This window comes from Balaenoptera ricei, chromosome 1, assembly GCF_028023285.1.
Source record: "Balaenoptera ricei isolate mBalRic1 chromosome 1, mBalRic1.hap2, whole genome shotgun sequence".
NCBI lineage: Eukaryota > Metazoa > Chordata > Mammalia > Artiodactyla > Balaenopteridae > Balaenoptera > Balaenoptera ricei.
In genome coordinates this window covers 7,974,605-7,997,384 of record NC_082639.1, presented here as the reverse complement: position 1 = coordinate 7,997,384, position 22,780 = coordinate 7,974,605, and the positions used below count along the sequence as shown (strand labels likewise).

Genomic DNA, 22,780 nt, shown 5'->3' with positions numbered 1-22,780 from the left:
CAACGCAGCCATAAGATAAATAAATAAAAATTTTTAAAAAAAGATAAGGGAATATTATGAAAAACCTTACAAACAAATTTGACAACTGCAAAAGACTGCAAATTCCTTGAGACACAATATGCCAAAGCTGACCCTAGGAAAAAAACAGAAAAGCTTAATAGCCTTATATCTGTTTGTAAAATACATAATTAATAATTTAAAACATAATTTTAAAATACTTAATTTAAAAAGAAATTAATGGACTTCCCTGGAGATCCAGTGAGTATGAATCCATGCTCCCAATGAAGGGGGCCCAGGTTCAATCCCTGGCCGGGGAACTAGATCCTGCACGCATGCCGCAACTAAGAAGTCCACATGCCTCAACTAACACCTGGTGCAGCCAAAATAAATAAATAAATAATAAAAAGAAATTAAGTTTACAACAAAAATTTTAAAAGAAAACTCTAGACCCAGGTGGCTTCACTGGTGAATTCTATCAAACATTTAAGAAAAAAATTATAGTAGTCTTATAATAAACTATTTCAGAAAATACAGTAGAAAAAAAAGGTCGGGGGTGGGGGTTCCCTGGTGGCCTAGTGGCTAGGATTCCAGGCTTTCACTGCCGTGGCCCGGGTTCAATCCCCGGTCTGGGAACTGAGATCCTGTAAGACGCGTGGCACAGCCAAAAAAATAGGTAAAAATTCTCAATTCATTCTGATAGGCCAGCATTACCTTGACAACAAAACCAGACACAGATTTCACACACACACACACACACACACACACAAACTATAAATCAATATCCTTCATAAACATAAATGTGAAAATCCTTAACAAAATATTGCCAAATCAAATCCAGCATTATATATCAATAAGAAGGGTAATACATCATGACAAAGTGGAATTTATCCAACAAATGCAAGAGTGGTTTAACATTTGAAAAATCAATCAACGTAAATCACATATTAACAGAATAAAGGAGGAAAACAATAGAATCAACTAGACAGACAGCAAAAAGAGCACCTGACAACATTCAAAACACATATGGTTAAAAAAAAAAAATTAAGCAAATTAAAAACAAAAATTGAATCCCCTCTACTAGATAAAGGGGACCTTCAAAAAAACCTATGGCTGAGACTTCCCTGGTGGTGCAGTGGTTAAGAATCCACCTGCCAACACAGGGGACATGGGTTTGATCCCTGGTCTGGGAAAGGCCCACATGCCGTGGAGCAACTAGGCCCGTGCGCCACAGCTACTGAGCCTGAGCTCTAGAGCCCACGTGCTGCAACTACTGAGCCCGCATGCTGCAACTACTGAATCCCATGTGCCTAGAGTCCGTGCTCCACAACAAGAGAAGCCACCGCAATGAGAAGCCTGTGCACCGCAACAAAGAGTAGCCCCTGCTCGCCACAGCTAAAGCCCACGCACAGCAATGAAGACCCAACACAGCCAAAAATAAAAAATTTTTAAAATTTAGAAATTAAAAAACCTATAGCTAACATCATATTTAAACACGAAAGATTGAGTGCATTTTCCCTAAGATCAGGAATAAGGCAAGAATGTCTACTCCCAATATTTCTTTTAACATTGTACTAAAAGTCCTGCACAGTGCAATAAAGCAAGAAAAAAAAAGGGCATACAAATTGGAAAGCAAGAAGTAAAGCTGTCTTTACTTGCAGATGACATAATCATCTACAGAGTAGTAAGGAATCTACCCAAAAAACTATTAGAATTACAAATAAGCTTAACAAGGCTGCAGATATAAGGCCAACAAACTCAATTTTATTTCTATATACTAGCACTGAACAATTAAAAATGAAATTTAAACATAAAATCCATAAATACAAAAAAAAGAAATATTTAGAGAGAAATTTAACAGAATGTGTACGTGACCTACACGCTTAAAACTATAAAATACTACTGAGAAAAATCAAACACCTAAATGGAGACATATATCATTTTAAGGAATCAGAGGATCAATATTGTTAAGATGTCAATTCTCCCCAAAACTGATCTATAGATTCCACACAATCCCAGTAAAAATCCCAGCAAGCTTTTTTGTAAGAACTGATAAACTGATTCTAAAATTTATATCGAGATGCAATGGACCAAAGCTAAAACAATTTTGAAAAAGAATAAAGTCAGAACACTTTACACTACCTGATTTCAAGATTTACTATAAGGCTACAGCATTCAAGACAGTACGATTGACCCTTGAACAACACAGTGGTTAGGGGTGCTGACCCTCCGCACAGTCAAAAATCCACATATAACTTTACAGTTAGCCCTCCATATCTATGGATTCAACCAACCATGAATTGTGTAGTACTATAATATGTATTTATTGAAAAAGAAATCCAAGTATAAGTGGACCCAGGCAGTTCAAACTCGTGCTGTTCAAGAGTCAACTGTATTTCCTTCACATTAGGAGAAACATAGATAAATGGAACAGAAGAGAGTCCAGAAATTAACCTATTATATACAATTTTTTTATTTTTGACAAAGATGGCAAGATAATTCAATGGAGAAAGGGTAATCTGTTCAACAAATGATGCTGGAATAACTGATACCCATATGCGGAAAAAAAAATTAACCTCAACCTTTACCAATAAGCACAAGAAAAGAGCTGCTTAATGTTATTTGTCATCACAGAAATGCAAATTAAAACCACAGTGAAATACCACTACATACTCACTAGAATGGCTAAAATTAAAACAGACAGACACACACACACACACACACAAAAACAGACAGACAATACCAAGTGTTGGTATGGATGTGGGGCAACTGGAATGCTCATACACTGCTGGTGGAATGAAAAATAGTACAACTTTGCAAAACACATAAGCAATTTATTATAGAACTAAACATACACTTATCATGTGACCCAGTAAATACACTCATAGGTATTTACCAAGAAAAATGAAAACATATGTCTTCACAAACACACTTGAATATTTATAGTAGCCCCAAACTAGAACCAATCATGGGGGGAAAAGATTCTAAGGTGACTACCATGATCCCTACCTCCTTGTATTCATGCCGTTGTGTTGTCCCCTTGAGTGTGGGCAAGGAACTATGACTTGCTTCTGGCCAACAGAGTATGGTAACAGTGACAGAATGCATGTAATTACATGCATGTGGTTACAATATCTAAGACTGTAATGTCCACTTGCCTTTGGGGAAGCAAGTGGCCATCCTGGGAAGACCCATGTGGCAAGAAACTGAGGGCGGCTCCTGGGTGACAGCCATTCACAAAAAGAGGTCCTCAGGGCTTCCCTGGTGGCGCAGTAGTTGAGAATCTGCCTGCCAATGCAGTGGACACGGGTTCGAGCCCTGGTCTGGGAAGATCCCACATGCCGCGGAGCAACTGGGCCCGTGAGCCACAACTACTGAGCCTGCGCATCTGGAGCCTGTGCTCCACAACAAGAGAGGCCGTGATAGTGAGAGGCCCGCGCACCACGATGAAGAGTGGCCCTCGCTCGCCGCAACTAGAGAAAGCCCTCGCACAGAAACGAAGACCCAACGCAGCCAAAAATAAATAAATAAATAAATATTTTTTTTAAAAAAGGACCTTATCAAAAAAAAAAAAAGAGGTCCTCAGTCTGAAGTCCATAAGGAACTAAATGCTGTCAATAACCACATGAGCTAGGAAGCAGATCCTTCCCCAGTCAGGATTCCGATGAGATCACAGCCCTGGCAGACACCTTGACTGCTGCCTTGTGAGACTCAGCTGAACTGTGTCCTGACTCCTGACCCACAGACACTGTGAGACAATAAACGTGTGCTGCGTTAAGCTGCTAAATTTATAATAACACTGTTACGCAATAGGTAATTAATATAATCCAAATCCATCAAGTGGTGAACAGATCAACAAACTGTGGTACAGCTATACAATGGAATATTACCCACTAATAAAAAGTAATGAATTACTGAGACATACAATATAAATTTCACAAACATTATCATGAGCAAAAGTGAGACACAAAAGAATATTTACATTATGAATACATTCGTATGTAATCCTAGGAGAGACAAATATAATCTATAGTGATAAAAAGCAGTTCAGTATTCCTGAGGCCAAAGGCTAGGATTTACTGGGAAGCAGGGTAAGGGAACATTCAGGAATACTGGAATTATTTTGACCTTGATTGTGGTGGTGGTTACACAGGTATATACATTTGTCAAAACTGACCACAACACATCTATTGGAATTCCACAGTAAAGCTTTTGGCCACAAAGACTTGGTCACTCAAAAAGCTATTAATCTATGGATTTCAAGTCAGGATAGGGGCAGCTTTGGGGGATTGGCTAGTAATGGGAGGGACGCCAAGGAGGCTTCTGAGGTCCCAGTAACGCTTGATTTCTTGATCTGAGTACTGGTCACACAAGCGTGTGCTCACTCTGTGAAAATTCACCAAGCTGGACACATAATTGGTGTACTTTCTGGGTGTATGTTAAACACCAGTAAAAAGTTTAAAAAAAATTTTAAAGGCTAGGGAGTCATTCTAAATTAAAGCATACTAAAGAGACAAATCAATGCACTCTCTATTTCTTCACTGGATCCTGATTTTTTTTTTTAATTGGAGAATTGTGAATGTGGTATGTATTAGTAAATAATATTTTATCAATACCAAACTTCTTGTGTGATAATGGTATTATGGTTATGTAGGAGAATAACCTTACTCTTATGAGAGACAAGATGAAGTATTCTAGGATGAAATATCATGATGTCTGTAACTTACTATCAAATCCTTCAAAAATATATATATATAAAGAGACTGAGATAAAGCTAATTCAGCAAAATGTAGACAGTGTATCTTGGTGAAGTTTTTATGGGAGTTATAAAGGAGTTCTCTGTATTATTCTTTCAACTTTCCTATAGGTTGGAAACTTTTCAAAATAAAGAGTGAGGGGAAAAATATCTTGTTTGAACTACTGTTATTCAAGAGTTCAATAATCTTCCAAAACTGCATACAGAGACTTGGAGAAGGAAACCAACATTCACTGAGCACTTAATATGCACCACACACTCTTAACACCTGTGACTTCAGTCAACCCTCAAATGGGATTATTATTAATCTCATTTTACAGAGAAGAAAACTGAGGTTCAGAGAGGTAGAGTGACAAGTCCAATAGTAAGTGAGTGCTGGAGTTCAAACCAAAGTCTGTCAGGATACAAGGCCATGCTCTTCCACTCCGTAACATCTTTGCTGTACTCTTCTCCCTTCCCTGCCTCTGTGTTTTCTCAGTCCAAAATTTATTATATCCAGTGAACCTGAACAGATTAGAAATCTACATTCCGTAATAATTCTCAATATTCAACAACCATTAAACAATCAGATTGAACCATACATCTGCCCTTCACTAAAGACAGAAAAACTGATGGGAAAGTACAAAAATAGGGATGACATTTCCCGTTCCTATGGGCCATAACATGTACAGACTAGAAGGGACTTTGATAAGAGATTAGCCATACAAAACCGAGTAATGTGGAGTAAACAGGATAAGCAATAAATGCAATTCCAACAGACTGTTTTGAAGACAGCCTAAAAAGACTATACCATTATGAAAAAGAAAGTATATCGCTGAAATCTAAAAGGCACAAAGGACAGCTAGGATAAACACCAGCATTCAGCGTGTTCCTTTAAATTTCAAGGAAATTACTTCTGAGCAAATAAAAAACCAACCTCAGTGGACTGGTGGTCAACATATGAAATTTCACACCCGCAAAAATGTTTTAATAGGGATTGAGAAAAGGCTTAGATGGTTTGTAAGTGAAACTCCAGAGTTTATTGAATGGAATAATAATAGGTAACACACTGTGTCAGGCACTGTTCTAAAATAAGTTAATTCATTTAATCCGCAGAGCAATGCTATGAGATAGGCACTAGTATTATTCTTATTTTACAGATGGGGAAACTAAGGCCAGAGAAGTTAACAGAGAAGTTAAGTAACTTGTCCAAGATCACCCAGCTGGTAAGTAGTGGGGCTAGGATTCTAGCCCAGTGGGGATGGCTTCAGAGTCCATACTTTTAACCACTGCTCTACACTGCCTTTCAAAGAAAGAAATTGTTGGTTATTTACCCTTAATCTTTCAAAATGAGAGATTGATGCCACACGGCCAACTAACAAACTTTCTATGAGAGACAGAATACTGCCTCAGTCCCACAGGTGTGATGCATTCTTCTCAGACACAAACCAGGTTTGGAGGAAACACCCAAACAGTTCGTTCTTTCAGTTCCACTCTGCTTTACTGGAGAAATGGGAAACCCACTGATCAGGACTAGAAAATGAAATGAGAAGCAACTGCTAAAGAGAGTTGGTTTACTTTAAATGTGTGCATTTGGGGCTTCCCCGGTGGTGCAGTGAGTAAGAATCTGCCTGCCAATGCAGGGGACAAAGGTTTGATCCCTGGCCCGGGAAGATCCCCCATGCCGCGAAGCAACTAAGCCCATGCGCCACAATACTGAGCCTGCGCCCGTGAGTCACAGCCACTGAAGCCAGCGTGCCTAGAGCCCGTGCTCCGCAAGAAGAGAAGCCACCGCAATGAGAAGCCTGCGCACCGCAACGACAAGTAGCCCCCGCTCGCCGCACTAGAGAAAGACTGCGCGCAGCAACAAAGACCCAACACAGCCAAAAATAAAACTTTTTTTTTTAATTTAAAAAAAAAGTGTGCATTTGCAGCTTATTGTCAGTGACAGAATTTGGCGTGAAGCATTCAAGTTTTTTCCCAAGCTGCCAGCATTTTCTGATGCAATCCCATCTCTATCAGCTTTGGAAAGGAGGGCAAAGAAGCAGAGTTGAAAACCAAACAAGTGCTGGCCCAGCCCCCTTAACGAACCTAGATCCCTTGCACGTGTACAGAGAGGCCAATTTCCAGAACCAAAGGAATCCTTGGGCACTACAAAGGCTCCGAGTGGCAGAATTTTTAGTAACCTTCACCGCACTGGCAAATTATATGTGCTGGCATCCTTCAATCCCAGCCTATGCGCATTCCTAACATGTAACAGCTCAGAGAAACCTAGATTCTGAGGAGCCTCAGCATTTCAGCAAGCTAAGTGGGTTAAGGCAGGAAAGGAGGAACCACCCCACCACCAGGACACTCCCCACACTCCAGAATTTCCGACAGTGAGAAGACCAGAATCAGCCCTAATTATTGTTCACATTTTACAATCTGGACATCTCTCTGAATCATTCACTCTGCTAACGGAAGCTGGTCTGGGGAACTCACAACTCCTCTATGTGCAATTCCTGTAACAGAATTATCATGAAGAATAAAAGAGTAATAAGAAACACTAAGCCGTATTCTTCCAAGGAAGGAACTGAAATACCAGGAGGCCGCTGAGAAGTCCACAGGTGTATTCAAGCAGGTGAGAGATGAGTGATGAGGTCCAGGTTGAAACCATTTTCTTCCTCCTCTGTCTAATCTTAACTAAACTTAAACATGTAGGGCTAACTAGTGGACTCACACACAGCCGGGTTCAAATCCAGGCTTAATCAGGCAAATGATCTGGGGCACGTTACAGACCCTGCAAAATGGCGGTTAACAGCCCGTACTTCATAAGGGCTGTAATGAGCATTAAACGAGATAATAAGCGTAATTTGTCCTCCGCATGACAGCACACACTCCGTAATTGTAAGGTACCGCTAACCCCATCCTCCTCACCTCAGCCCACCCCACCTTTGGACTACAAACGCCTACAGAGGCCTTAGCATCCACTGCTTCCTGACAGCAGACGTACAGGCATGAGCACTGGTCCTCAAGGTCCCCCGACTGGAGTGGGATTTGGCTGAGTCTGTGTCTGAAAAGCTAGAGCCCCTGGCCAAGAAAACCTAACTCTGGGCAGCAAAGACGGATCACCAGCCAAAAGCTCGGTGGCGTCGGTTGATTACAGTGAATCCCCTTCCTACCAACGCACTGAGAGGGTCCAAGTACATTTCCCACCCTCCAACTTGGCAGGGGAAGCACAAAGGTGACTAAAGACGAAGAGGCTGGCAGCGGGGCCACCCAGGAGGCTGAGGCTGCGAGAGAGAAGAAACCCTGATGGAATAAGGCCCATCCCGAGAGGGAAGGGCCGGGAACGATCCAGCCTCTCACCCCTCTCCTCAAGCAGGGGCCCTCGCAGCTCAAGCCTGGGGGGCTTCTCAAGAATCCCGCCACCGACCTGGCCAAGCACAAGTGGGACCCGAGGGACCGGCAGGCGGCAAGTGGGGGCCCTCGGGCGCCCCCCGGCCCCTGCTCGGGAATGTGGTCAAGGAGGGGTCACGCGGGGAGGGGCCGGGCGGCGAGGACCTGGGGAGGGGCGGGGCCCCGGAGGGGGCAAGAGGTCGGGGCCCCCAGCTTCCGAGGCTCAGGGTCCCCACTGGGCTCCCAGCCACCCGCCGAGCGCCCCCTCCAGCAGGGTCCCCGCCAGTACGGCGGGGCAGCCCCACTCCCCTTACCTGGCTCGGCTGCTCTGCCTGCTCCGAGGACGCCATCTTTCTGAGGCCTGACTAGTCTATCGCCGCTGGGCGAGGCCTCTCCCAAGCGCCCCCGCTCTCGCTCTCTCGCCCAGACTAAAGTAGCCGGAACTGAGCTGTCGATAGGGGACACCCGGGGAGGAGAGGGGAACTCCCACGTCCCCCACACCGCTCACTCTTTCCGTTAGGTCTCTGCTTTCCAGCAAGAACGATGCCTGTCCTTTTTGCTTTCTTATATGTATGTTATACTTATTGAATTAAATCTCTGCCCATCTTCACAGTGCCTTGGGCACATGTAGGGACACCCTAAGTATTTAATAAATGAATGAATGTGAAGAAACCTGGAAATTAATTAATTAATTAACTGATGGTTCAGTTGGGTGCCTACCATTTGCCAGGCACTTTGGTAGCCGCGAGAAATAAAAAGATCCAAGACTCAACCCCTGCTCTCAAGTCTAGGCCAAATACACACACGCGCGCGCGCGCGCGCGCGCGCGCAATTACACCTTGGAGCTAGGAGTCTGATAACGGTATGCAGGTCTATTAGGAGAACTCAGAAGAGGGGGCTTTTTGGAGAGGAGAGGCTTCTACGAACCGTTATCACTTTATAGCGGTTGAGTTGTTAGATTTTAAGCTAATTGTGAAATTATACGAAAGGGTTGCATACATTAGAACTATCAGTCAGTTCCATTGCAGTTGTTTTTTGATCATTGATGGTGTATTCAAAAGGGTTGCCTCAGTTAACAATTCGTCCTACCAAACACTTTTACATGTCTTTTTCTCATAATATCTGATTTCCTTTAATAACAAAATATGAAAGAGATTGACCCTGAATGAATACGGGCTGATAATTATTCCTTGTTTATATAGAATGCCCCCTTTTTAAGCAAGGAAACTTTCTGATAATTTTTTAATTATTATTTTAATCTTAAATGTTAGTTTTTCAGGAGTGAAAAACACAGACTTTTCCATAAGTAACAGTATTAGAACAAAGACAAATATGTTGTCAAGCAGCATCTGAACAATCTCAACAGTGATGTGGTTCGCATTTACCCTTTTCCCTCTGATTTATTTGAGACCTTAATGTTTAATCTAGTTATTTAAGCATTTCGTTCCGAGGTCCCAACCCAATTTGGAGAGCTGAAGCAGGGAATCGAAAGAGTGGAAATGTGCGAGTATCTTATGCTTGTCTGTTATGTTTTCAGCCAGACTGAAAACTACAGTCAGCAATTTTTAAAACTGACTTCCTTCAGGTCAGCGTGAAGGTTGAGACATTTTATACATCTGTTCAGGTTGGAAAGGAAAAACAAATTAAAACAGTACAATGACACTGCTTTATGTATTAATATCTTGCATCTATCTATATATATAGAAAGGAGTGCTCTAACAGTTCAAGGGAGTATACAGGCGTGTCCTTCATAATGCAAAATAAATCCCTATTGACCTCATTTTGAACGCGCGAATGCAACTCCTTAATATAAGGCAGAAAAAAAAAAAACACCTCCGGGGTCTGAATTGCGCGACCTAAGTCAGCTTTGAACCCACAGACTACAGCTCCCGGCATGCCCCCGGGGCCGCAGGGGATTAGCCGCAACTAGAACTACATCTCCCGGCGTGCCTTGGTCCCACGCCTGATTTGCTACAGCGAGAACTACATCTCCCGGCATGCCGCGGGGGGTGGAGTTGGGTAGGACTCCCGCATCCAGCTCCCCTGACGTCCGCGCGTCGGTCAGGTCAGACCCTGAAGATGACGGAGGTGGCTGGGGGCCCCAGCGTTCCAGAACCCAGCGAGATCCGGGCTCTAAAGCAGTGTCTCCTGTGCCGCAACCACGGCCGGGAACAGCACGGCGTGGCGGCCTCCTGCCTCGAGGAGCTGAGGAGCAAGGGTTGGCACGGGACGGGGGCGAGGACTTGGGGGGCCGGGGCCCGGGCTGAAGGGACCCGGGGCCCGGGCTGAAGGGACCCGGGGAGAGGTGGGGATGTCCGGCGGGGCAAGGCGGGGTCAGGAGAGGCGACTTGGGGCTTCTTGTCGCTCGAGTGGAGCCTTGGAACAGAGATGACTCAAGTGGGTATGGCGACTTAGCAGTTTCATAGCGTTTACAGGCGCTTTAACTGAATTTATCTTGTGTGAGATTCATATGGTGGAGAGGCAGACGAGAAGCAATATGCGAATTAAGACAGACTCTACTTCGGTGCTTCGCCCTTAGATGACTCAGATTTTGGATCGAACCCAGTCCAGTGTATTCCTGCCACTCAGGCTCCCTAAGGTGGTACTGGGGCCCCCAGCTGAGCCTACGGCGGGGTGGGAGCGGGTTTCTACAGTCAGCTCTGGCAGGTACCTGTGCGGTAAAGAGGGAGCTGTTACCGACCATCCGGGAGGGCCAGACAAGGCACGTCTGTTGTGAGTAACCGAGTTGACAGAAACTCTGAGCAGCATACTGTTACTAGCTACCTGACCTTACACTTAACCATCTCTCCATTCCCAGTTTTCTCTTCAGCAAAGTGGGTGTATTTCCAGCCCTGCTCCACAGGACTGGGAGTCTGGAAGGAGATGATATATTCAAACGACTTACACGTTGCTGGCCTGTAGCAGTAAATTGCTTACTCAAAGAAGTTCTATTCGTTAAACGTGTGTGTCATCCCTGGGCATGTAGTGGACGTCTGTGTCAGCATGTTCAGGGCTTCCCCCAGAGTCACCAAGCCCAACAGATATCAGACAGATGTCTTTCAGAGATGCAGGAACAGCCAAAGCACTCTAAATGCTTTAGTGACATGGCTTTTGCCATATAAGTGTTTACATATTTTTTGCTTGGCATGAAGTTGCTTAAGTTTTAGTGCCCCTTCAGTGCAGTGGCTGGTTGCATTTGGCACAGAGGCTTGTGTAAGTGCTTGTGTTTCTGGAGCTCGGCCTATGCAAGGCTTGCTGTTCTATTTGGGTGGAAGACAGCATTGCCCAATGATCTTTGTAGTCTCTTGGCTACTTCTCTGCCTAGTCTAGTCCCATTAGCATTTTAGGCATTGCCATTACTCAATGGGATGGTACAGACCTGCCCTGGACAAAGCCTCTTGCCCAGTGATCATAAAGATGAAAAGCTACTGTTACAAACTTCTGCCTTCTGCTTCTCTTATACTTTCCTATAGGTTAGTAAGGCTGCAAAGGATACTGCGAGAACATAAAGTCATTTTTTTTTCTTTTCTTTTTTAAAATTTTCTTCTTTTCTTTTTCTCTTTTTTCTTTGTGACATTTGACACATAGGAGAATTTGAGTAGACCACTGAGGAAATGAATGAAAGACTGCTTGTTCTCAAGGAATCAAATCAGACTTTGGTTTGTTGTTCATCCAAGTAAAGGCTCAAGTGCCTCCTAATGTGGGTGTAGAGTAGCTGAAAGAAAAACACATTTTCAAGAGCCAGACTGTGTGGGTTGAAATGCCGGCTCTGCCACTTACTGTGTGACCTTGGGCAAATTACTTAACTTCTCTGAGCCTTGGGCTTGACGTCCATAAAAATGGGAGTAACAATAGTGTCTACATTATAGGATTGTTATGAAATTAAATGCTGTATCTGAAAAGCACTTAGTACAGTACCAGGGACATGGTAAGTGTTATATTAGTGCTAGTGGTCATCATTATAGTTATTACAGTTATTATTACCAGGGATTTTTCTAGGCTCTGGGGGCATACTTTTTTTTTTTTTAATTTATTTTTGGCTGTACTGGGTCTTCGTTGCTGCGCGGGGGCTTTCTCTAGTTGAGGCAAGCGGGGGCTACTCTTCGCTGCGGTGCGCGCGCTTCTCATTGCAGTGGCTTCTCTTGTTGCGGAGCACAGGCTCTAGGCGTGCGGGCTTCAGTAGTTGAGGCACGCGGGCTCAGCAGTTGTGGCTCGCGGGCTCTAGAGCGCAGGCTCAGTAGTTGTGGCACATGGGCTTAGTTGCTCCGCGGCATGTGGGATCTTCTCGGACCAGGGCTCAAACCTGTGTCCCATGCATTGGCAGACGGATTCTTAACCACTGCGCCACCAGGGAAGTCCCGGGGCATACATATTGAGAGTGCAAGGACAGATGTAATTTCCCTAGGGATACTTGTCAATTACCAATATTTTATTTCTCTCAGCTTGTGACATTCTGGCCATTGACAAGTCCCTGGCACCAGTCACCCTGGTCCTGGCAGAGGATGGCACCATAGTGGATGATGACGATTACTTCCTGTGTCTTCCTGCCAATACTAAGTTTGTGGCACTGGCTGGGAATGAGAAGTGGGCTTACAACAATTCAGGTAAGAAATGCTGGCCGTATATACAATATACCATCCATCATGATTTATTTTACTGCATAGGCACCTGGTTGCTGTTTGGCTGGCTGTTTAAGCATTTATGCAGCAAACATTTACTGAGCACCTTCTGTATACCAGAGTGGTGCTGAGTCTGGGGATGAAGATGAATGAGATGGGCTCAGTTCTCAAATAACTCACAGACCGACAGCAACTAAAACGCAGCAAGGCAGAGAGATCTGTGCCGCGGGTGGGGTCACACTGTCTGGTCTGAATCCTGGCTCTGCCATTTACTAGCCGTGTGACCTTGAGCAGATTATCTAACGTTTCAGCCCCGTATTGAGATAATAATTACAGTACCTGTCTCCTAGCGTTGTTGTGAGGATACTAGAACATAGTACATATCAAGCCAGGGCTTCTCAACAGTACTGCTGACATTTCGGGCCGGGGAATCCTTTGTCGTGGGGCTGCTGTCCTGTGTCTCGCAGGGCGTTCAGCAGCATCGCTGGCCTTTACCTACTAGGTGTCAGCGGCATCTCCTCACCCTAACTGTGACAAGCAAGAATGCCTCTAGACATTGTCACACGTCTACTGGGTGTGGGATGGGCAAAATCACTCCCAGCTGAGAGCCACTGATAGAAAGCATTTAGATCTCACCTGGTACACAGTAAGACGAATAAATAATTACCTATCACCATCATTAGCATCGTCCTCACTGGAAATACAAAGGGAACTAATATTGACGGGCAAGGATCAAAGAGCTAAAGAAGTGTCTTGAGAAAAGTCCCTAGGCCACTAAAGTGAGGAAGTCACCCTTCAGCAATGGCTTTCCCAGCCACCTTTGTACGCGGGCCCAGGGGACAGCAAACAGTGGCTGCAGCTCCTCCCGTCAAGGGTAAGCCCCATCGCCAAGCACAGGAGGAGTGCCGATGAGGATGAATGATTTGGGATGCAGAAATAGAACACACCCACACACACAAAAACCAACCTAAAGGGAAGTGTGACAGTATCCTGGGTATGCCTAAGCATACATTGGATTTAAGTGGCTTCCTTCCGTAAAAGAATACAGAGCAGTTTCACACAGAAATAAATGGAAGATGGGGACTTCCCCGGTGGTCCAGTGGTAAAAAAAACCCACCTTCCAATGAAGGGGATGTGGGTTCGATCCCTGGTCGTGGAACTAAGATCCCACATGCCACGGGGCAACTAAGCCCTCGCACCACAGCAACTGAGCCTGCACGCCACAACTAGAGAGCCCGCGTGCCACAAATTACAGAGCCCATGCGCTCTGGAGCCCACGCGCCACAGCGAATGATCCCTCATGCCAAACAAAGATCCCCGCGTGCTGCAGCTAAAACCTGCTGCAGCCAAAAAAAAGAAAAAGAAAGAAATGGAAGATGGAACAAGAGGGAAAATTAAGGTCCTAGATGGGGATTGGCTTTCCCATGAATCCCTGAGAAAAGGTGCTTCCTTCACCATCGAAATTATTATAAGTGATCTGTCGGAAGGATGTGCCGACATCCTCGAGGTCTGAGTTGGAGGAGGAAGTGAAAATAGCACTTCCGGTTAATCTGACTCTGACCGGCATTTTCTCCCATGTATCAGATGGAGGTACGGCTTGGATTACCCAAGAGTCCTTTGACGGAGATGAAACAGACAGCGGGGCAGGGTTGAAGTGGAAGAATGTGGCCAGGCAGCTGAAAGCAGACCTGTCCAGCATCGTCCTCCTGTCCGAGGAGGACCTCCAAGTAAGCCTCCTCCGCCGCCCGTAGCCACGCTCCTCCGCCGCCCGTAGCCACGCTCCTCCGCCGCCCGTAGCCACGCTCCTCCGCTGCCCGTAGCCACGCTCCTCCGGCCTGTGCTGCCCCCAGCACCTTAGTTGCCATGCATCCTGCCATAATAGTTTCATCGCTTCTTAATTTTTAAGTAATTCTTAGATGACAACCAAGGTTCTTCATTTTCTAATTCTCTCACCTAGAGTAGGAAATTTTCACCCCTCACCCTGCATCAGAATCACCAGTGGAGCTTTTTAAAAACACAGACGTCAAGGCCCCACCTAGACCCATTTAGGCCCAAGGCGTGGGTCAAGGATGTACTGCTAAAGAATGCAGATTAAATCTTAGCTCCACCTCTATGACTTTGAACCGGTAACTTAGCCTCTCTGCTTATGTTTCCTCTCCAGTAGAATTAGGATAAAAATAGTATTGTTAACTCAAAAAAATACTTATTGAGCCCTTGTCCTCTGCCTGACATGGTTCTGTGCACAGGGATACAATGGTGAACAAGCCAGACACAGTCCCTGCTCTAATGGAACTCAAGTCCTGGTGGAAGGAGGCAGACAAAATAAGCAGCATGTCAGACAGGGCAGTGTGCCAAGGGTGATGGGAAGCCTCCTGAAAGGAGGTGACCTTTTGGTAATTTTTTAAACTTGTATATTTATTTTGAATAAATCATATTAATACTTTCACATGGTTCAAAATCCAAGAGGTATAGAAGGATACACAGGTAGCCAGAAAGTAAAACAACCCAAATGTCCGTCAGCTGATAACTAGATAAATAAAATGTGGTATATCCAAACAGTGGAATATATTATTCAGCCATAAAAAGGAATGGAGTATTAATACATGCTACAACATGGATAAAACTTGAAAACATTATGCTAAGTGAAAGAAGCCAGACATGAAAGGCCACATATTTTATGATTGCATTTATATGAAATGGCCAGAATACACAAGTCCGTAGAAATAGAAGGTAGATTAGTGGTTGCCTAGGGATGGGGTTGGTGGGGAGTTTTGAGGAGGAATAAGGAGGAACTGCTAATGGGTACAGTTCTTTCTGGGGTGGTGAATATGTTCTAAGACTGATTGTGGTGGTGATTGCACTATTATAAGACCACTAATTATACTGAAACCCACTGAATTATACACTTTATTTATATGGGTGAATTGTATAGTATATTAACTATATCCCGATAAAGCTGGGTTTTTTGGGGGGTTTTTTGGCCATGGGGCATGTGGGATCTTAGTTTCCCTGACCAGGAATCGAAGCCACGTCCCCTGCATTGGAAACATGGAGTCTGAACCACTGGACCATCAGGGAAATCCCTCAATTAAGCTGCTTAGAAAAAAAAGGATATACAGGAAAAGTCTGACTCCTGCCCCCAGCCATCCAACTTCCCCTTCCTGGAGACAACCAATCTGTCAGTTTCCCTTTCCAGAGATATTTTATATACAAACAAATACATAAGTGTTTCCACCTCCTCCCCTATATCACACAAGTGGAAGCATCTCTACTGTTTTAATTTTTTTTTAAATTTATTTATTTTATTTATTTATTTTTGGCTGTGTTGGGTCTTCGTTGCTGAGCGCAGGCCTTCTCTAGTTGCAGTGAGTGGGGTCCACTCCTCGTTGCGGTGCGTGGGCTTCTCATTGCATTGCGGTGGCTTTTCTTGTTGCAGAGCATGGGCTCTAGGCATGCAGGCTTCAGTAGCTGTGGCACGTGGGCTCAGTAGCTGTGGCTCCTGGGCTCTAGAGCACAGGCTCAATAGTTGTGGCACACGGGCTTAGTTGCTCCACAGCATGTGGGATCCTCCCAGACCAGGGCTCAAACCCGTGACCCCTGCATTGGCAGGCAGATTCTTAACCACTGTGCCACCAGGGAAGCCCTCTACTCTGTCTTAAAGAAAGATTTGGAAAGTATTCCAGATCAGTTTATAAAAGACATCCTCACCTCTTTTTCACCACTGCATAATATTCCATTTCATGCCTGTACCATGACTTATTTAATGAGACTCCCCCACTGGGGGACATGTGGGTTGTCACCAGTCTTGCTATTCTAGTCAGTGCTGCAAAAAGCTTAGATCAGTGTCATTTTGCACACATGCTTGTGCATAGAATAAATTCATAGAATTTAGTTGAGAAACATTGGCAGGTCCCAAGAGGAGACCCTGAAGGACAAGAGGAAGCCTGCCATGGAAAGGCTGGGGCCAGAGTGTTCCAGGCAGAGGGAGGGCAGGAGCAAGCTTGATTTTTTTCTTTCTTGTTTTTCCTGTTTTATGAAACAGAAAGGGGGGACTTCTCTGGCAATCCAGTGGTTAAGACTCTGTGCTTCCACTGCAGGGGGCGTAGGTTCGATCCCTGGTTGGGGAACTAAGATCCCACATGCCCCATGGCCAAAAAAAAAGAAACAGAAAGGGGTCACGAGATCCCTTCCCATCCCAACAGACTAGCATATTATGATACCCCTAGAATAAGGAGCACAGCCGTCATTACCGAAACAGGGACACCAGAATGTAAGTGAGCCTGGCCCTGACAGCTAGGCTCCACGGGGAAGCTTAGGACAGGAGCTTGCAGAGGCCGGCCACGCGACAGGTAGAGGAAAGGAACCACCGTCTCGGGGACCATGGGGAGTGAGAACAGATGGGAGCGAAGGGAGGGGCACAGGGGTCAATTACACAGCGTCCTGAGGATTAGAACTAAGACTGACTGATCCTGGGGACGTTATTAACTGCTCTTGCCTCACTTTCCTCATGTGTGTAAGGTGGTGGTAATACTAGTACTTACCTCGTAAGGTTTGTACTTCTTGAATTTTGAACCTTATGAATGTATATTAATACTACTTGTTCGAAAATTGATGCAATATGAAAGTTAAGGATAACTTATAAAGTCACCTCTTCAAAGAGGCCTTTCCCAATCTAGAGCAGCCCTCCTCATCACTTTCTGTCCTAAGAGTTTTACATCAGTTTTCTCACTGATATATGGTAAGTGCTTGAGAAATGCAAACGCTTATTATTGTATTTCTTATTAAGCTCCATATTCTAATCTGCAGCTGAAGTTAGATTTACTCTCCAAGAATTTCAACAGTTTGATCTTTTCTCTTATGAAGACTATTTTTATTTTTTATTATTTTTTTATTTTTTAATTATTATTTTTTTAAATTTATTTTTGTCTGCCTTGGGTCTTCATTGCTGCACGTGGGCTTTCTCTAGTTGTGGCGAGCGGGGGTTACTCTTCGTTGCAGTGCACGGGCTTCTCATTGCGGTGGCTTCTCTTGTTGCAGAGCACGGGCTGTAGGTGCACAGGCTTCAGTAGTTGTGGCATGAGGGCTCAGTAGCTGTGGCACACGGGCTTAGTTGCTCTGCAGCACGTGGGATCTTCCCGGACAAGGGCTCGAACCCGTGTCCCCTGAATTGGCAGGCGGATTCTTAACCACTGTGCCACCAGGGAAGCCCTGAAGACTATTTTTAATCTAGTGTTGTGTATGCCGAAAGATTGAGCCTTCTTAAGATCTAGGGTATGATAAGTGAGGTCTCCCTTATTTCACAGACTGAACATGTCATTCAAAAGCTGAGTAGTTTATATTTGAAAAATAGTCGTTCAAAGTACGAACATGTATAATAAAAATGTTTAAGGTTAAAACCATCAGAAAGACTTTTGCTTGAAACAGCCTCATACTGATTCATTGTACAAGTGATCATACACCTCCTCCTTTATATTCTGTACAATGTACAATGGGTTATTTAATATCAGGATTTTGTTTTGTTTTAATTTTTATTTGGAGTACAGTTATTTACAATATTGTTTTAGTTTCTGCTGTACAGCAAAGTGAATCAGTTATACATATACATATATCCACTCTTTTTTGATTCTTTTCCCAAATTGGTCATTACGGAGTATTGAGTAGAGTTCCCTGTGCTGTACAGTAGGTCATTATTAGTTATCTATTTTGTATATAGTAGTGTGTATATGTCAATGCCAGTCTCCCAATTTATCCCTCTTCCCCCTCCCCCCCCAGTAACCATAAGTTTGTTTTCTACATCTGTGACTCTATTTCTGTTTGTTTTGTTTTTAATAAGGCACTAAGGCAATATTTTCCTAATTTTTTCACCAGAGGAAAACTGAAAAAATTACATGCCTCTTTCCTGACTTTCAGGCAGCCATATTAGGTAACTTTGGGAACTAGATGAAATGAGTCTGCGAAATTGATGTATTTGAGAGCTGTAACATCACGTTTAGAAAGTACTTTCCAATTTCTTAAAGTCTGTATTTGTTTGTCAGATGCTTATTGATGTCCCATGTTCAGAGCTGGCTCAGGAACTCAGCCAAAGTCGTGTCGCAGTCCAAGGGCTCCAGAACACCCTCCAGCAGGTCCTTGACCAGAGAGAGGAAGCCCGTCAGTCCAAGCAGCTCTTGGAGCTTTACCTCCGGGCTTTGGAGAAGGAGGGCAGCATCCTGTTGAAGCAGCAAGGTAGGATTCATCGGCTGCGGGAGTTACACTGAGAACTCAGTAGAGCCTCTCCTTGAGAGAGAGCCGGATGCTTACCATGTGGTCAAAAACAGTGAAGCCACAGCTGCTGGCATCTTGAGATGACCGGCTTCTGTCTGCCCAGCTGATTGCTCTGGCTGGATGTTGGTATGGCTGTATGTGTACATGGTGTGCTGATCTCTGTCTCACATCTGCTTTGCAGAGTCCAAAGCTGGCCTCGGTGATGAGAGGGATGCAGTTGACACGGGTATTGGAGAGAGCTCCTCCGAAATTGCACTTACGAGCCAGATTCTTACTGCGCTGAAGGAGAAACCCGCTCCAGAGTTGAGTTTGTCTAGTCAAGATTTGGAGGTGGGCGAGCACCAGGGACCCTGACCTTTGCAAGGAGAGGCTTGTATCAGGTCTTTTTCACCTCTGCAGACCTTGAATCGTAGCTGTCAATTTGCCCAGTATTATATGCAAAGCATTTGCAAACATCTCATTTAATCCAAACCTTAAACAAAATGGGTGCACTCCCTCAGATCATCAAACATTATTTTCTGGTCCAAAGTAGGTAATGAAGTGTCTGACCCCGACAGGGAGGAATAGCAGGACTCAGGCTTCTGAGATGCATCTGTCAGTGGTTGAAAAAGATCCATAGGCCATAGAAGCACATAAAATATCCTTGAGAAAGGCCCACTCGAGGGGATCGTCTTGCACTCTCAGACCAGGGAACTGGAGGCTTGATGAAGGGAACCCGTCAAAGTGGGTGTTCCTTCTTTCTTTCTTTTTTTTGGGGGGGATTTGCTGTAGCTTGTGTTTTTGTTTCATCAGTTGTTTCACAGTTATTTTATTTTATTTTATTTTTGGCCATGCCGAGTGGCATGTGGGATCTTAGTTCCCCGACCAGGGATCGAACCTGTGCCCCCTGCAGTGGGAGTGCAGAATCTTAACCACTGGACTTCCAGGGAAGTCCCTGGGTGCTCCTTCTTATGCTTCACCCTTGTCCCTGTTCCCAGTACTTCCTTGGTGTAGCTAGAAGGGAAAGAAGCTGTACTGACTTGAGCTTGGCTAAATTTCCTGTGTGCGGAGGACTTTATTGTTGCTCCAAGTAAACTACTCTCTAGAGGTCCTTCCCTGTTGGTGTTGTATGGTGAGACGAGGCCTGTGACAATTGAATATGAAGGAGACCTGGCATTTCAGCATAAAGACATGACATAGACTGATATTGCCGATTCTCCCCCCCCTAAAGAAAATCACGAGAGCAGCAGAGGTGCTGGTTCTTAATGGTTCTTACTCTTGCCGCAGTTGGTTGCCAAGGAGGACCCTAAAGCATTGGCTGTTGCTTTGAACTGGGACATAAAGAAGACGGAAGCTGTTCAACAGACCTGTCATCAGGAACTTAGCCTGCGCCTCCAGCAGGTACAGAGCTTGTATTCTCTGAGGAGCATTTCAGCAAGGAAGAGTTCGCTGCCTGGAGAAGTACAGAATCCCAAACAAGCCAAACGAGACCCCACATAGCTGGCAGCCAGAAATATGCCAAAGAAAACCTTAGGTTTTGTGTCAGTGTCAGTAAATACCTTCAGCCTAATCTTTGTAGCTCCCTACATACTCCTCTACCCCCTGCCTTCCAGAATGTTCTCCTGGAACAGGCTGGAAGACAGGCTTCATACCCTTTCCAGAAAAGCTATTCCAGATCTCCACATGGGCTCTCCGACCTATTTTGAACCATAGAGCTGCACCAGCAATATCCCACCTCCTCTAATTGCAAGTTCTTATGTTCTCTAACAGTAGTTGTAAAGGGCAGGGAAAAGAAATTGTCATATTTCAGACCCACTATTCTTTTTTTTTTTTTTTTTACTCTTTTTTTCTTCTACATCAGATAAATGGTATATCTATCTCTTTCACGATTCAGTCTGTTGAACTATGCAACCATCATAGTAATAGACCCACTATTCTTATTCTAAAGATGGAACGGTAGAATTTTAAACACAAATAACAGTAGAGAAGATGACATATCAGAGTGTTGATTACGGCCACAATCTTGTTTCTCAAGTTAAGGAATTTTTTCATTTGTTTTAAAGGCACGTATTAAATTTGCAGACCATAGGGACATACGGAGTGTAATTCACCATTTCTAATATCTAATTCAGTATTGTGAAATTATATGCATTACCACTGTGAAACTTTTCAGTTTTCTAATGTGTTTTATCAGCAGGGGGTATAAAAAGGTCATTAAATCAATCTCCATAAGATATGACTCCAGTATGAAATTAGAACACTCCCTGACACCATGCACAAAAATAAACTCAAAATGGATTAAAAACCTAAGTGTAAGGCCAGACACTATCAAACTCTTAGAGGAAAACATAGGCAGAACACTATGACATACATCACAGCAAGATTCTTTTTGACCCAGCTCCTAGAGAAATGGAAATAAGAACACAAATAAACAAATGGGACCTAATGAAACTTAAAAGCTTTTGCACAGCAAAGGAAACCATAAACAAGACCAAAAGACAACCATCAGAATGGGAGAAAATATTTGCAAATGAAGCAACTGACAAAGGATTAATCTCCAAGATTTACAAGCAGCTCATGCAGCTCAATAACAAAAAAACGAACAACCCAATCCAAAAATGGGCAGAAGACCTAAATAGACATTTCTCCAAAGAAGATATACAGATTGCCAACAGACACATGAAAGAATGCTCAACATCATTAATCATTAGAGAAATGCAAATCAAAACTACAATGAGATATCATCTCACACCGGTCAGAATGGCCATCATCAAAAAATCTAGAAACAATAAATGCTGGAGAGGGTGTGGAGGAAAGGGAACACTCTTGCACTGTTGGTGGGAATGTAAATTGATACAGCCACTATGGAGAACAGTATGGAGGTTCCTTCAAAAACTACAAATAGAACTACCATACGACCCAGCAATCCCACTACTGGACATATACCCTGAGAAAACCATAGTTCAAAAAGAGTCATGTACCAAAATGTTCATTGCAGCTCTATTTACAATAGCCAGGACATGGAAGCAACCTAAGTGTCCATCGACAGATGAATGGATAAAGAAGATGTGGCACATATATACAATGGAATATTACTCAGCCATAAAAAGAAATGAAATGGAGGTATTTGTAATGAGGTGGATGGAGTTAGAGTCTGTCATACAGAGTGAAGTAAGTCAGAAAGAGAAAAACAAATACCAGTATGCTAACACATATATATGGAATCTAAGGGGAAAAAAAAAAAAAGGCCATGAAGAACCTAGTGGCAAGACGGGAATAAAGACACAGACCTACTAGAGAATGGACTTGAGGATGTGGGGAGGGGGAGGGGTGAGATGTGACAGGGTGAGAGAGTGTCATGGACATATATACACTACCAAATGTAAAATAGATAGCTAGTGGGAAGCAGCCACATAGCACAGGGAGATCAGCTTGGTGCTTTGTGACCACCTAGAGGGGTGGGATGGGGAGGGTGGGAGGGAGGGAGATGCAAGAGGGAAGAGATATGGGAACATATGTATATGTATAACTGATTCACTTTGTTATAAAGCAGAAACTAACACACCATTGTAAAGCAATTATACTTCAATAAAGATGTTTAAAAAAAAAAAAAAAAGATATGACTCCAGGTCTCTCTGGGTGCAAAGCAGAGACTTCTGGTTTATATTCCCCGTTTCTGTACACGCTTGTTCTTCGGGTTTTGTAATCTACAATGCAGTCTCTCTTGCAGGGAAAAGATAATTAGTTACTGACTTATTTGACTTACTTTTTAAGCATCTTAGAGGAAAATAGAATGCTATTAAGAGAT

General features: G+C 43.9%; 2 protein-coding genes and 1 non-coding gene across 7 annotated transcripts in view; 1 reads left to right on the top strand and 2 right to left on the bottom strand.

Annotated features, from left to right (window-relative positions):
* PEX14 (peroxisomal biogenesis factor 14) overlaps nucleotides 1-8,520 on the bottom strand; it is a 141,144-nt gene extending 132,624 nt beyond the window's left edge. For 2 of the 3 annotated variants that reach the window (XM_059912738.1, XM_059912754.1), the window contains exon 1: nucleotides 8,425-8,520. In XM_059912738.1, coding sequence (XP_059768721.1) covers nucleotides 8,425-8,460 — 36 coding nt within the window. In that variant the 5' untranslated portion in view covers nucleotides 8,461-8,520. The remainder of the gene's footprint in view (nucleotides 1-8,424) is intronic. The other variant, XM_059912746.1, reaches the window with a different exon arrangement.
* Nucleotides 8,521-10,121: 1,601 nt separating this feature from the next.
* Nucleotides 10,122-21,563, top strand: DFFA (DNA fragmentation factor subunit alpha). 3 transcript variants are annotated; one of them, XM_059912706.1, is made up of 6 exons: nucleotides 10,122-10,328; nucleotides 12,553-12,714; nucleotides 14,314-14,456; nucleotides 18,765-18,954; nucleotides 19,175-19,323; nucleotides 20,260-21,557. In XM_059912706.1, exons 1-6 carry the CDS (start codon nucleotides 10,190-10,192, stop codon nucleotides 20,470-20,472), a joined length of 996 nt encoding a protein of 331 aa, XP_059768689.1. In that variant the 5' UTR covers nucleotides 10,122-10,189; the 3' UTR covers nucleotides 20,473-21,557. The 3 variants fall into 3 exon arrangements, with proteins under 3 accessions (XP_059768689.1, XP_059768707.1, XP_059768698.1); XM_059912724.1 differs by having other exon boundaries at nucleotides 19,175-19,295; nucleotides 20,260-20,392; XM_059912715.1 differs by lacking the exon at nucleotides 12,553-12,714 and having other exon boundaries at nucleotides 20,260-21,563.
* On the bottom strand, nucleotides 20,823-20,895 carry LOC132355001 (small nucleolar RNA SNORD77). The gene has a single exon (XR_009499497.1). It is a non-coding gene; the product is annotated as a small nucleolar RNA SNORD77 (small nucleolar RNA).
* Nucleotides 21,564-22,780: the final 1,217 nt, after the last annotated feature.

Coding starts and splice junctions, on each gene's coding strand:
- DFFA (XM_059912706.1), top strand. CDS start 10,190: ATGACGGAGGTGGCTGGGGGCCCCAGCGTTCCAGAACCCAGCGAGATC. Junction 14,457..18,764: donor TGTCCGAGGAGGACCTCCAA/GTAAGCCTCCTC, acceptor TTTGTTTGTCAG/ATGCTTATTGATGTCCCATG. Junction 18,955..19,174: donor CATCCTGTTGAAGCAGCAAG/GTAGGATTCATC, acceptor TCTGCTTTGCAG/AGTCCAAAGCTGGCCTCGGT.